We start from the raw sequence: 15,859 nt of genomic DNA on the forward strand, positions 1-15,859 counted from the left end.
GTGCAGCCAAAGGCAGAACAGTTAGCATGTTTTGCTCAAACTTTCGCTATGGCATTGGAATTAGTACACCGTTGTCACTTGCGAAAACACAATAACGGCGCCGTGGGTGGAAAATTACAGATTTTAGGGGCGGTAATATTATAATGAGATCCTTTTGCCACGTCACCAAGGGAGCGAAATCAGACGCGCTCGTTTTCTCAGACGCTTGCAGAAAAAGGCTTCCCAAAACAAAGTTACTGGGTTAATCTTTTTCAAGTTTCCTTGGTTGGTAGATGCACCGGGGACCTGATTATAGCACTTAGAACCTGGAAAAGTCAGATTTTCATGATATGTCACCTTTAATACTTTTCTCATTTAATACAATAATGGCTTAAAAATATCTTCTGTGGGTATTTTCATAGCCAAATTTAATTTGCGATTAATTAGATTAATTAATCGCCACTTCGCGTAATTAATTAGATTAAACATTTTAATTTAAATGCTTACTTTTATAATCAAAGCTCTGTAGTTTCAAAACATATAATGCAATGCAGTACAATGATGACTGAGAGATGAACAAATAAACATTCCTTAAAAGCCAGATGGATCATTTTTTATACTCACATTTGAACATGATTTTTTTCCCTAAAAAGTTGCTTCAGTCCAGTAAGTGTTCATCTTGAAATATTACTAACAATATTATTCTTATTTACTTTATAAAAATCAGTAAAGATTTCACAGCAAAAATTACATGTGAACCACAACCTGAAGGTGGAAAATTTTAGGGTTATATAATAAATGTTCATTTTTAAAGCTCAGGCTCAACTGAAAGGCAGTAACAAATAATGCAGTGGTATTGACTGATTTTCAGTGCTCTCAATTTTAACAATCAGAGTAAGTCATTTGGACAAAGACCATCGACTGAACAAAATGAGAGAGAGAAGGGTCTGATGAGATTAGGGTCTGAAATGAGCTTTCTGAAGCCGGAGCTCTCTCTACCTGGAGTGTGCTCTAGGGGACAAATCATTTGAAGCCTTGTTTGACTCACCTTGATGTGTTGAAGAGCTTTGACCCACACCAGCTGCTTCTCCTCTGAGCTGTAGCCTGGCATGGACAGGATGTTGTGGATGTAGTTGAAGAGCTCCTCCTGGAGTTAGAGATAAAGATTTAGTACAGAAATAACAGGAGTGACAGGAAAGAAAAGAGTGAAATTAAGGGATTACAGCTGAGTACCTTTCTCAAAGGGTCTTTCAGGTAGCAGTCAACAATTTTGTTGTAAAGGTGCTTTTTGTCATACATAAACTCGCAGATCTGATAACTGGAAGAACAAAAACAAAAAGACAATGCGGACTAATGAGCAATAATAACAACAATAATAACAACAAAAAGGTTTGATCTTTTTCTGAAATTAGATTTTCAGTGTCTTCACCTTGAGGAAATTGATACGATGCATTCAACAGCAGTAGTTAGATTTATCAGTGATCTAGCTGTGGAGTCCAGCTTAGAGTGGATCACATACTAAGCTTTGTTTCCTTAGTAATTACCATGAGTATTTTTAGGACCATTAACATTTTTTTTCTTCATTTCATAACAATTAACCACATTTTCACCCCATTATGCTTAAAGGTGATTCTCATTACTTTAATACAATGTTTTACTGTACACAAAGTTAGTTAAATCAGCATAAATGAAATGTTTTACTGTAATAGAAGGGAAAATACGGTGGAACAAAGTTAGTTAAATCAGCATAAATTAAAGGCAATGCAACAAATGCAACCATGATATACACTATCATTCAAAAGATTTTTCATGTTTTCGAAATACTCTAAGTCTCTTCTGTTCACCAAGGCTACATTTATTTGGTCAAATATACAGTAAAAACTGTAATATTGTCAAATATTATTACAATTTAAAATTGTAACTGTTTTCTATGAGAATATAGGTTAGAATGTATTTATTCCTGTCAGACACTTGAATTTTCAGCAGCCATTACTTCAGTCTTCAATGTCACATTATCCTTCAGATATCATTCTAATATGCTGATTTGCGGCTCAGGAAACATTTCTTATTTATTTCTTTTGATTCCAGGGTGAAATATAATCTGGACATAGTCTTGACAGGTTTCAGGATGCTCACCTATGTGAACTTTAGTGCAAGTCATTCTTACAAGAAAATATCTAACTAACATTTGTGTATCTATAACAGATATATTCTATAACGGTAACCTAATTAAGGTGCATATTAGTGAGTTAACTCTACAAGGTAAATTAATTTATCAACCACATTTCCAGAGAATAGTCAAATATATGTCTCCTCAAATCATATGCCAGACCCTTATAAATTATGATTTGTTATGATCTCTGAATGGTTTATGTTGTACTTTAGTAGATGGACGATCTTATCGTTCAAAAAATAAAATCGCGTTGAAAGTCGAAAGACTTCAGCTGTATATTTGTTTGGTGGCTGAAGCAAAACTGTTCTGCTTTCTGATTGGAAGGTATCTTACAATTCTGCCTTCTCTGCAAGCTCAAGGAGACGCTCCTCATCAAACTGGACCACACCACCAACCTGCAGCAGCTCCAGCAGAACCTGACACACGTGAAGAGCATATGATCAATCAATGTTTTAACAAATCTAGAGTAAAATTAATCAGTTTCAAGATAGTTGTTGTGTTTCTACCTGCTGTCTTTCTGTATGTCTAGAGTCATCATCTGGACTACATAGAAACTCTAGAACCTGCAAAAGAATGAGCAACAGCTAAAAGACACTTCAACAAAGCATCTTTTCAATAGTTCTAAAATCACAACCGTCAGCTTCACTGTCAGTAGCCGAAAAGCTCCCAGACTGGTTTTAAATCGATGCAATCTAATTTAGAACAGGCCCCAATGCAGGGTGTAAAATCATGAACTATTTAACATGCAGAAAAACAAGCATAACGCTTCTAATGCGGGAGAGCTATTTTTACAGAAGCTGCTAATTGTCTTCACCAAAAACTAGCACCTTCTTAGGAATATTCTCTTGCTGTAACCATTATAGCTCGGATTACAAAACAACGACAGTAGAGCGCAAATGGAAAAGGTGAGGGACTGTCAATTCACCTGGTCAAACAGCTTCCGGTTAACAAAGAGGGTATTATCAGGTTTGGCGAGTTGTCGTGCCAAAAAGGTGAAAAGACAGCCGACCTGAGACGGGGTGAAGTCAGAATTGTCCACCATAATCTGGAAAGTGCGCACACACAGGGAATTTGTTAGTGAGCGTATATGCAGTGTGTAATTTTTTTTTTTCAAATTATTTTTGGAAGATTATTGGAGTGTGTTTAACAAATAAATACTATTTCAGTCTTTCTACTTCAAAAGGTTAAGTTTAATTGAATGAGTCACTTGCCGTTTCTTTGTAATTATTTGTGTTCGAGTAAATTTAAATGGAAATTCCAAAATGCCAAGGACATATTTACTACAAAAAACAAAAAAACAATTGCAAGTAAAATGTATGCTAAACAACCTGGTAATAGCTGCGCATCTTCTGCCATTGGAATTGGCGCACAGAGGGAGACCTGACTGGCAGGCTTGTCCAACTAAAGTTTTCCCTCTGTGATTTAGGAGATTTTACTTAAGGATGGAGATTAAACTACGGTAAATTGTGCAATATTCAATTATTAGGCCATTCAGTAACATCTGCAGTGAATGTCAGGCATATTTGACTTTCTAAAGTCGTGGTGCAGGTTCTTATTGATTATGTTCATGTGCACGCTCTATACTTAAAAAAGCTTAAAAGTAAGCATTACTCATGAATAATAATACTTATCTTTTTTTTTTAAAGATAAGTTTTAGAATTAAAATTATAGCATTTTTAAGCGTTACTTCAGAAAATGTTTACAACTTTTAAGAATTGCGTGCATCCTTTACTTGAAAACATGCTTTTCCTAGCTTTTATCAAGTAAATCCTACTTCACTTTTTTCCAGAGAGACTCTTGTTTGTGACATTAGCTTACTTCACAAACATTGAAGCTTTCTATGATCAAATAATTTTGGAATTTTAGGGGAAATTATCTAAGCAGAACTTCTAAAAGACAGAGCTTCTTTCTTTCTTTTTTTGCATTTTCTACATTTCTGTGATTGTGGAATTCTGTGGAATGGATTCAAATATGGTAAAATGTGTTTAACTTTGTGAATGACACGCATTTTAGTTCTTCTGAATATTCGGTGGAGTCATGTGGGATACCATGGGGGCCAAGGTAGTGCTCTCTGTTTTTTATGAATGAGCAAATGATTACAGATGGAGAGAAAGCGAGAGTGTGTGGATGCTGATTTGAGTTGCTGAAGGCTCTTGAATGAGCTGTGATGAGGAGGGGGAGGAAGACTGCAGGACTGAGTCGGTTACAGCAGATACAATTATCCCATTCACATGATTTACATTCCAATGACAGAGTGAAGAATCATTTCAGAGCCAAATGCTTTTTACACAGATTGGGGGAAAGCTGGGTGAGCATTCATGTGTGTGTGTGTGTGTGTGTGTATGAGATCTTTAGGTGAAAGACAGATATTGAGAAATATGTTTCTGTCACCTTCAGTAAAATGTCCACAATCCTTTGCTGATACTCCAGAGCCTGTTTGTCATTCTTGAAGTCCTCAAATGTCTGTGAGGCAAGGACATATTAATATTCAGATCTGATTAAAGGGCAAACACTCTACACATATAACACATTAGTAAAGCAGTGATGATTTTAGTAATACATATTAATTTATGGATTAGCTGATGCACACCAATGCCAGGACGTTGAGGAACTCTCGAGTGTCGAAGTGCAGAAGAGTTCGGATGTAGGGATACACTTCCTCTTCCTGTGCAGCCTCCACCGAGTGCAGACGAATGAGAAACTCAAACACCTGGAACACATTCAGAGATACATAACATAACATAAAATGCACAGCATTGCTTTTTTTTTTACATTTATATTACATTTGCTGAGACTTCTTAATGTCAAACTTTTAAAACACTAATAATTTTATAACACTGTTACATGTAATCTTAAGCAAATTTCAAAATATATTTTATACTGTATATTATAATGTTGCATATTATAATTATATGTAGTGCTGTCAAATCGAGGACACAGTGTGTACTGTGTATATTTATATGTATATAAAAATACACACACATTTGCTTTTATTTTGGATTCGATTAATCGATTTGACAGCACTAATAGTTAGTTATAATGTTAATTATAAACTAAGTTATAATGTAACACAATGTAATCCTTAATTCAATCACATCTAATTTCATTTCGTTTTTAGCATATTATTCTTTATTCATATTGACAAAATATCCATTTACATGTTATATACCATGTTATGATATAATGCATTTTACTCTTGAATGCATTATAATTATTTATGAAACAATGTCATGTATGACAATGTGGTCCCCAAGAAACTTATAAGTACATTATGAAAATATTGTGATTCATTTTTATATATAGGCTTCAAGTAAAAAAAAAAAAACATTGTAATATTTGAATTTCATATATTCTGCAGGTACATGCTCGTGGGCCAATCCCTCTACACAATAACTAAATCAAAATGCACCCATTATCATTGGAGTACAGTACAGGGCTGACTAGTTGCCATGGTGACCAGGTGGTACACTTTCCTGCTGTATGTGTGAGAGCAGCACGGAACAAAAGATTAGCCATTATCTCCCATTCACACACACATAAAGAGAGGTAATTGGGCATCATTGGGAGGTGCTCATCTTTGCGACGCCAATGTTGTGTTTTACAGCAGGAAGGAGGTTTTATTTCAGGATGGATTTGAACCTGCAGATGTGACACCGTGTGTGTGTGTGTGTGTGTGTGTGTGTGTGTGAGACTGCATGGGAATGTGTGGATACAGTATGTGTCAGTGCAATGAGGGATCAAAGAGGAACAGGAGTCTTTCTGTGCACATGGGTCGCTTTGAACATGACCCCTTAGGGCCCAAAAGATGATACGCCACTCGATGATACAATTTACTCCCTGCTCTAAAACATACATTATATACACTGTTAAACAAACATATATTTATAAACATACATACATATACACACACATACATACTGTATGTGTACATGTGTACATCAGTGGTGTTCGGAAATGAGGAGGCAAAGTCCTCAGTTTTTTTATTTTTTTTTTTATATATAAATCAAATGTAAATTCATGTCCCAGTCACATTTCCTTGGTTAAGTAAACATTACTTACACTATATAAAAAAAAATAATAATACAATTCTATTTTATATTTTTACATTAACAACAATGTAATAAATGTTCTATTTATTAAAGTCATGTATTAATCTCAAGCAGGGTTTCTGCAGGATTTTTAAGCTCAAATTTAAGACTTTTTAAGACCTTTTTTAAGACCTGCACAAGTTTTAGAAACTGGGGTCCGTGACGCAAAGCCAGGGGGTCCGCAAAATAATTTGCTATACCGTATTTTCCGGACTGCAACTCGTGTTTTTTATCTTCTGAAACATGTTATGATTTATATTCCAAAGTGACTTATATAATACATTACTGTCAAATAAGCAAATCGTAAACACTTAAAAGCGGGCACTTCAAGGTTTATATAGCTAAATATATTTCTCATGTCTGTTTGACAAGTAGACAGAGTTTTTCTTCATTTTAGGAAGTGGTTCACATAGACCAAGACGGCAAGCGCATTTTGTTTGTTTTCTTTAATTTACAAAAGCACAACGTTTCACTGTCATTTTGAAGATACACAAATAAAAATAGACCGTTTTGAATGATGTCTTGCTCATATCTGACGGATATCACATTTTTCCGCTGATACAAAGTGTTCGCGCTGGCGCCTCCTGTGCGCACACAACAAATCAGTTCTAGCATTGCAACTTGACATTGCAGCCTCATCATCAGCAAACTAAATGAGACAACTAAACATGCAAAAGGTATTTGGAGACTCAATTTAACTTGTCTGTTGTACAATATGTAGGTTTTGCCGGTCAGCGTGAGCATGCCTTGGTGTTTTTCCAAACACTTTTTTGCATATGTGAAGGATGCTGTTAGTAGATATTCGGACATGAGAGAAGTACAAAGCCTTCTTTACATAATAAGTAGCCTAATAGTTTAGCAACCAAATGTTAGACTGCGTAAAGATTCACTCATGGAAACGATTCATGTCGAATGAAAGGGTTTGCGTAAGTAAGTTTCAGTAAGTAAGTTTAGTTTGTTATGGACATAGCCATAGGCGCCGATTTATGTTTCTCCTGGTGGGTGCAAAAAACAAGCATTTAATTTTTTTATAAAACACATTTTCACCGCTGTTTACACAAGTAAATGATAACCGGGCTAAGTTATCATACACATACGTTGCGTAATGCTTAAATGCTTAACATATTTAAACATTCTCATTACTCAGCAATTCATTATACTGGGTGTTAATTTTTTTCTAGATTATGCTATTGTAATGTGGTGTTTGGGTTTTGTCTTGTTCATGTTTCCATGTCTTTTATTTTGTAATTGTTTTATGCTGTTTGTGTCATGCTTCCCTTGCCCTCATGTATCTCAGCCTTGTGTATGTGTCATGTTCTGATTGGTTGTTTTAGTCATGTGTCTTGTTTCCCATTGGTTTGTTCTTGTCATGTGACCCTCTTGTTTCCTATAAGTAGCCATCATGTTGCCATCTCATATTACAATAATGCACTCTCGGCATTTGCCATTAAAATAATGCCAAAAACTGCCTCAAATGAACTATAAATACGAGAATAAAGTTGTAAAAGCTGCAATCCATTTCTTATTGGTTAAAATGAACGAAGACTATCTTGTGTTTTTCACGAGCACCCACGGGATCGGCGCCAATGGCATTTAAAAATAAATGTTGTTTGTATTGATCGGCACTATAATTAAGTTTTTTATATACATATATATTCATTTATTTTTGTTCTGTTATGAATGCCACAAAATTTAAATGATTTGGAGTGAGGGGAAGTAAACTTCATGTTAGTGTTTATAATGTTTTTTTCCCCCTAACATTCGTTTTATTTAGACCTATTCAGTATTTAAATGATTTCTGAAAGTAATAGTACATTGGGCCCTATTTTTAGTCGCATTTCACTGTGTTCATAGTTAAGGAATTTTATGTGTGAATTTTTTTACAGGTATTTTACCTGTATTTTAAATTATGCATCGAATTGACCATTCGCAAAGACCCGCCCCCCCTTAGTTACTGCCATGGTGCTCTCATGCCACACATCGTGAGAGCACCACGCAGTGAAATATACTACGTGGAGCAAAGATGACACTGATAACGTGCTGACAGACAAGACAGAGCAGGTTACTTTTAAGTGAGTGAGTGAAGTGAAGTGAGGTGACGTGTGGCCAAGTGTGGTGACCCATACTCGGAATTTGTGCTCTGCATTTAACCCATCCAAGTGCACACACACAGTAGTGAACACACACACACCGTGAACACACTTTCGGAGCAGTGGGCAGCCATATTGCTGTGGCACCCGGGGAGCAGTTGGGGGTTCGGTGCCTTGCTCAAGGGTCTCACCTCAGTTCCTGCCGGACCTGAGACTCGAACCCGCAACCTTCGGGTTACAAGTCAGACTCTCTAACCATTAGGCCTGCCCTAGACTGCCCCACCAAAGATTTTGTTTTTGCCGTGAAACAAAATCTCAGCTTTCAAACTGTGCCATTTTTTAAGAAATTCAAACAAAAAATACTGTTTTGTGGCTCTTTAATGTGTCATAACAGATTGCTGTAGTGCCTCAGTTCAAGCACCGTTAACCGATCATCTCTTCCTCTTTACTAGTTATAGCACTAAATCAACATGAGTGAACATCAGAAGGTATCTTGTTTTCAGCTGTGGAAAGACGTCAATACACACCATTTTTCAAGTTCAAGTGCACTCTCCTGTCGGGCTTGTTTGTCGGACAAAATGGCAGATTTGGTATTATGATTGGTCAGATCGCCTGTCAATTAAACTCCCGGCGAAGGGTGAATTGCGTTATGTTTTAGGGTAAATGACCGTAGACTTATCGGATAATGTCCTGACAGAAAACCACCAGTGCATTTTCCTGTTTTTCGATGGATTTTTTTCTTTCAGTGTGTATTCTGCAGCCCATCTTAAAACCCAAAGCTGGATTCTTCTACACTCTCCTTGATTTATCCGAGAACATTCTGTCTTGTTTCAGTACAGATCATCTCTACACGTCATTGGAGTAAACAACCCTGTCTGTCATGCTTTTCACTCAAACCTATAGAGTGTGTCAGCACTTGATGTGTCTGTAAGAGTAGCTTTAGGTTGTGTGTGCGATCCATGGAGGTTGTCCCTCCCAGAACGAATCACTTGAGCACTTTGGATGGGCAACAATGAGAAAATCCCTCTAAAAGCCTTGCTAAGAGCAAACTGCAGAGAATACTAAACACACACACACACTCTTGTGCTGTATATAACTGAGGGAGAAAGAGTGGCGTAACTCATACAGACACTATACAAACAAAACAGGCATGAGTGTTACGGTATTGAACTGTATGGACCATGAGTAAGTGACTGCAGAAATTAGCAGAACATTTGCTAATCAAACAATACACATTCTCTTACTGCAGTCTGGGTTTAATCAGACTACTTACCTGGTTTTTCACCTGAGGGACCAGATCTTCAGGAATGTCACCTAACGGATAGGCCCGTCCTGCCAAACAACAGCTGGCACAGGAGAAAAGACAGATGTGTTATGGCACGCAACTATGTATGAGTGCAGCACTTATGCAGAACGTCATCTCACCTGATGTACACCAGCAGTTTATTTCCCATCACAACATGCTCATCTGTGGAAGGAGACAAATGGGAAAATGAGATTATGTGCATTTTAGCATTAGCTGACCAGATTTTAGAAATGAAAAAAAAAAACATTCTACTTCAGCAGTCAAAAATCTGTGGCATTTACACTGTTATTATCTATTAATAACAGTGTCATTAAGCAGATTTTGTACATTTTGATCATAGTATGTGAAACTGGGGTTAGCTGGCATGGCATTCCCTTCAGGGTTTGTAAAGGTTTTGGAAAGTTTTTTTCGAATATGGCCCTGTGTGTCATCATAAAGGGTGGAATTACTTTTATGGGCACTTCTCCCGGAAGAGCGCGTGCACACAGCAAACAGAGCGAGAGCGAGAGCACGCCCATCAACGTGCTTCATTCAGGTTACGGAAGTAGTCCGCAGCGCTGCACAGGATTTGCTCGAGAAGGATTTTACATTTTGTTTTTGACCACGAAATCAACAATGTCACCAAAGAAGTGTGTTTTTGGTTGTGAGGGAAAGATAACCTTGTTCAGTTTCCCAAAGAAGCCAGCGTTAAGGGAATTATTTATGTTGATGTCACAGCTTGCAGACGATCGGTACACAAGCTTCGCATGCTTGTGACTCGCCTCCACGAGCCTCCAGGAGCTCGCCTGTTTTCGGAGAGAAGGGTAAAGCTATATATTTCTTTTATAAATCTGATAAAACTAAAGAATCTTCGGAGACATGAGAGATGCAATATTAATCTATAGGTACTCAAGATTAACGAGATTTGCAGAAACTGTGTGTGTTATTTCTACTTTAAATCTGACAATGTGCAAAAGAAAGTTTAAGTTATTAGGTAAACCTAAAAAAAAAAAAAAACGTATTCATATTCTGGAAAAGACAAAAATATTAAGTATATAAACAATATACTAATAATACAATAAATAATTATTAAAAAACACTAATATTGGTCAGTAAGCAATAAGGTAGCAAAATTTTGTGCAAAATACAGAAAAAAATGGTGCAGAGTTTCAAAAATGTTTTGCTCAGAAATTGCTACTATTTACAAATAAGTAACAAATAATTACTAATAAACAGCAAGTAACACTTATTTAAACATTACATTTTGAAGTAAAAAGACTTAAAGATTTGTTAAATATACTCCATTTTTGTTTTTACATCTTTTAAAAATCTTTTTTTTTCTTTTTACAGTGCTCTATGTTTTAGAGAGGAGAAATCAATCTACATATAAAATATTGGTCACAGATTATTGGTCACTTTCTAAACAATAAAAGTATAGCGCATCCACTAGTAATTATATATTAATAAATCGGTTTTTACCAATGCAAATATGTTAGAAACGATGCATCGCGATATAAATGCCAACTTGTAGCCGATGCACTTTTTAAACCGATGCATCGCATCGTTAACCTTTTATGCCGATGCACTGAGTGAATCGGGGAATCTTCCCATTTATATATATATAAAAATTGTGATTTAAAATGCAAATTTTACAACAATCCAGGTGTGCTGTGTTTGTAGGGCTTCACAATGTGGTCAAAAACCTGTTATTATATATGAATATAGCTATATGTAATTTTGATTTATTTAATATTATTGCTATTATTATTATTATAAATACAAACAATACTAAAGAAGAAGTATTACTAAAATGTCACTGTAAAAAAGCAAAAATTTAGTATTCAAGAAAAAATATAATAATAATTCAATTTTACATTACAACTGTAAAATTAAGATACTAATATTTAAGGTTGTCTAAATTTCTTCATTTTCAAACATTAAACCACAGAAATGTTATTTTGATGGAAAACCGTAGGGAGCCCTTTAAGCTTCTCTTTTGTAGATAAACACAATTTTTGATAAAAGTCATCTCGTAATTCCGGTTTTATTTCAATTAAACGTGCAGCCTTACAATTTTTAATGCACAATAAAAAACAGGGACATTTTCTGGGATAGCTCGTGCCAGCTCCTCAAGTTTAGCAGAGTATCTTGATGTATGTGGGATGTGTTGTTTTATGTTTGCTCTGTTCTACCTGTGAGAGGCTTTCCTTCATGAAGAGTAGGACCAATGGCCTGAAAGAGTTTCTGAAAAACCAGGAAAAAGAAGCAGTTAATTTTTATTATTTGACTGTTCATGATACAACTGGAAAAAGAGAGTAAATAGGCTCTTTGCTGATTCATCTTGACTTTAACTCTTAAGACAATCTCTTTTTTTATTTTCAGACCAGCAAACACACATAAATATACAGCATGTTTAGAGTTTCTCATATTGTGTTCAAGCTAAAGTACTATATACACAACACTGTAGTCTACTCTCCCTCCAGACTCACAGCAGCACCTGCAAGACATGGTCATGTAATCCAGCACAACTCACACTACAGCAGAGTGCTGTTGTGTTTGGTCAGCGTGTATGTGTGTGACATATTGGCCATGAAACAAATGAATCCCTTTCTCAGTCGCCTTTCATCAGGGGTTCAGAAGATTCCCCTGACAACAAGGCTTTCATCTTTTTTTCTAGCTTAATGGTGAGAAACACACCAAAAATCCACACTTTATGGGCAAAAACACACTTGTGTGGATCAAAAACGCACGCGCACACACACACACTTGATGTGTCCCCAAAGGCTTACCAGGTTCAATTTAGTGTTTTCTGCTTTGTGTGGCAATTATATCATCAGAGCATGAATAAAAAAAATAACATTAAAAGCTGGAATGCATGACTTTTGCCCAGCTTTTGACCCAATTTAGAGTCTGGACGAGTCCATGCTAGTTGTCAGAGCCAGTCTTCAGATTTTGGGCAGTTGGAGTTACAGTGTATGATGGGCACAGATATTTTTTAGCTTCACTCCATGATTCCATCCAGTTGAAAGACATTGAAAATGAATAATATTTTGAGCTGATTTTAGAAGACATATCATAGTGACATATGATAATGTATGATGTGCTTTACTTAATGTGTTAAAATGTTGACCATAATGGATGTGCTCAGTTTATGTGCATTGATCATTTGAATATGTAAAATTTAAGATTAAATTAAATCAGTTCATTCTATAAAGCCTCTTCAGTAGACTTCAATAGATTCATATGGATTTCATTTACATACAGATTTCATTTATTCATCTCTTGACCTTCTGAAAATAAGAAATTCGAAGAAATTTCAAAATCACCAAAACAGGACAGAAAGCTTTCAGGTTTCATTAAAAAATATCTATATCTATAATATATATGTTTGTTTTCATCTGTCACGCATCTCCTAGCAATTAAGTGCATGTTTCTGTGTGTTTGCTAAGTTCAGAAAATCTGGTGGTGTGTGATACCTCAGCCGTTTAGCATATTATGCCTGGTTCTTCTATGTAACCATTTACAAAGTCTGCAAGCGTATGATGCCTAGTGTTTTAAAATTTTCAGATTTGAGAAGTTGTGTAGTGTATTCCAGCCTTAAAGGGTTAGTTCACCCAAAAATGAAAATTTGCAAAAATTAGAAAATTGTGCAACGCCGACATCTTACGTTATCCTCCCAGAGCTGCTTCCGTGTACAACTGTTGGTGCAAGCTAGATTAAAGTGATTATTAACGCGATATAAATGCCAACTTGTAGCCGATGCACTTTTTAAACCGATGCATCGCATCGTTAACCTTTTATGCCGATGCACTGAGTGAATCGGGGAATCTTCCCATTTATATATATATAAAAATTGTGATTTAAAATGCAAATTTTACAACAATCCAGGTGTGCTGTGTTTGTAGGGCTTCACAATGTGGTCAAAAACCTGTTATTATATATGAATATAGCTATATGTAATTTTGATTTATTTAATATTATTGCTATTATTATTATTATAAATACAAACAATACTAAAGAAGAAGTATTACTAAAATGTCACTGTAAAAAAGCAAAAATTTAGTATTCAAGAAAAAATATAATAATAATTCAATTTTACATTACAACTGTAAAATTAAGATACTAATCTGTCTAAATTTCTTCATTTTCAAACATTAAACCACAGAAATTTTATTTTGATGGAAAACCGTAGGGAGCCCTTTAAGCTTCTCTTTTGTAGATAAACACAATTTTTGATAAAAGTCATCTCGCAATTCCGGTTTTATTTCAATTAAATGTGCAGCCTTTTTTTCATTTTTGGGTGAACTAACCCTTTAAAATCACCTTTTAACACACACAAAAAAAAACATTGAACCCACACTATCATACCTCCATGGGGCTGATGTAGTCATTCATGCCACTGTTGAAGACGTAGATCATGGCGTCATATAGCTGGTTATCCCAGCACATCTGCACCACCTACAAACATAACATGTTTTTAAGTAGACATATGTTGACTTGCGACAAAACAGATGATGCGTTCGCACATACACACCTGTTGTATGTCTAGATTGGTGATGTCCATATGGACCAGGCATCCCTCCACACTATCCATCATGCCATTCTCCTGGAAATAGCTGAGGAGGTCTCTCATGACAGCAGCAGTCAGACAGCCAATCCGCTCGCTCAGAATGTAAGGCTCCAGACTTTCGAGAAACACACCCCTGGCCACAGAGTTCTCCACCAGCCGAGGGTAGATCTGGTTAAACAGCAGGTCCCTGAATAGAAGAGAGATTTTTGAAAAATGAGATGGGTGATCACATTTACCACTGCCCATCAAATTTTTGCAGGGAAAATCGAGTCATTTCAATATGAACCCTCATGAATAAGGAATTTCGTGTTAAGGTGGAAAATTTTGCATAGGGTTCTTTTGGACTGATATGCAAAATGTGTTTCATTGACCAACAGAAACCTGCTTGGTTGCCCTCTATGTGAGCAGTGCTTCATGCATCACTAAATTATTAACAACAGACTTTTTGGATTTTTATTAACAACGGATTTATTGCAAAAATCCAATGTTAACAATGGATTATTAACCTTTTTTTTTCTGCAAAACAATTCACCAACTTGACAGCATCTTTATAAATTTAGAAAATGTACATTCACATAGAAATTATTTATTCCCCTATCACAGTAGTCCCTTTACAGTTACTGCACAGGAAAAATGGCTGAGTTGTTTTTCCAGAGTTAATATTTTTTTCCTCAAAAATAGTTGTTTTTGCTCTATTTTGAGTGTACAGAGTAAAATGTGTCAGTAGAGTGGGAGCAAAATTCATCCCTGAGCTCATTGTTTTGGTTTATGTCTTAAAACTCTACTCTTAAAATGCCTACCTACAAAGTGAATGGGAAAAATACTTTCATAACCAAGGCCAATGAGACAGTGGATGGATATTTTTGCATTCGATGTAAAAAACACTGGGCCACACTTGTGGTCTTGGCCACTTGAGAGCATGTGCACACAACAGGAAGTAAGTGCACAAAACTGTCCTAGGTCTTAAAAACGCCAAAGCGCAGTGCCCTTAATGCACACTAAATCCACACTTCGGAGCAGAATTTAAGGCTAAGCGTATCCCATCATGCATCATGTTCTGGAAATAAATCGAGATATTTTTTGCCGAGATCTCAGTGCAAGTTAAATATTAATATTAATAAGATATTGCATATAATTTGGTAATAAAACATTAAGTGTTGCACATTTTATTGGTGCAAAGAGGAGTATGTGTATTTTGTACAACATTTTCAAGTGCTTTTTTTTCACTTAATTAGAAGCACTACTATACACACACACACACATACACACACACACACACACTGCCTTTCAAAAGTTTGTGATCAGTAAGATCTTTCATGTTTTTTAAAGAAGTCTCTTATGCTCATCAAGGCTGCATTTATTTGATCAAAACACAGAAAAAATACAGAAAAAACTGATATTGTGAAATATTATAATTTAAAATAATGGTTTTCTATTTTAATATACAGTGCCTTGCGAAAGTATTCATACCCCTTCATTTTAATATAGTTTGCGCTCACTGTTGTACACAGAAGCAGCTCCAGGATGATGACGTATGAGGTCAGCGTTGCGCATGCGCCGCTCAAAAGTGACACACGCGGAAGCGCAGGGGAGAGATCAAAACAAAACAACGGTCAAAAATTAGAAGTACAAAACAAGGATTTGTAAAGAAGAATGTCAGAGGATTTCGATATA

The 15,859-nt window shown here is 35.9% G+C and overlaps 1 protein-coding gene across 1 annotated transcript in view; it reads right to left on the reverse strand.

The window, feature by feature from the left end:
• vps8 (VPS8 subunit of CORVET complex) overlaps nt 1–15,859 on the reverse strand; it is a 122,132-nt gene that overhangs the window by 62,607 nt on the left and 43,666 nt on the right. Inside the window, exons 21-32 of the mRNA XM_016527229.1 lie at nt 14,150–14,372; nt 13,984–14,073; nt 11,808–11,859; nt 9,756–9,798; nt 9,604–9,676; nt 4,743–4,862; nt 4,544–4,615; nt 3,078–3,197; nt 2,659–2,715; nt 2,486–2,568; nt 1,213–1,297; nt 1,028–1,126 (exon numbers count right to left, since the gene is read on the reverse strand). Of these exons, the coding sequence (XP_016382715.1) occupies nt 1,028–1,126; nt 1,213–1,297; nt 2,486–2,568; nt 2,659–2,715; nt 3,078–3,197; nt 4,544–4,615; nt 4,743–4,862; nt 9,604–9,676; nt 9,756–9,798; nt 11,808–11,859; nt 13,984–14,073; nt 14,150–14,372 (1,117 nt within the window). The remainder of the gene's footprint in view (nt 1–1,027; nt 1,127–1,212; nt 1,298–2,485; nt 2,569–2,658; nt 2,716–3,077; nt 3,198–4,543; nt 4,616–4,742; nt 4,863–9,603; nt 9,677–9,755; nt 9,799–11,807; nt 11,860–13,983; nt 14,074–14,149; nt 14,373–15,859) is intronic.

The sequence above is a fragment of the Sinocyclocheilus rhinocerous genome, unplaced genomic scaffold (genome assembly GCF_001515625.1).
Source record: "Sinocyclocheilus rhinocerous isolate Xijiao unplaced genomic scaffold, SAMN03320098_v1.1 scaffold721, whole genome shotgun sequence".
Taxonomy (NCBI): domain Eukaryota; kingdom Metazoa; phylum Chordata; class Actinopteri; order Cypriniformes; family Cyprinidae; genus Sinocyclocheilus; species Sinocyclocheilus rhinocerous.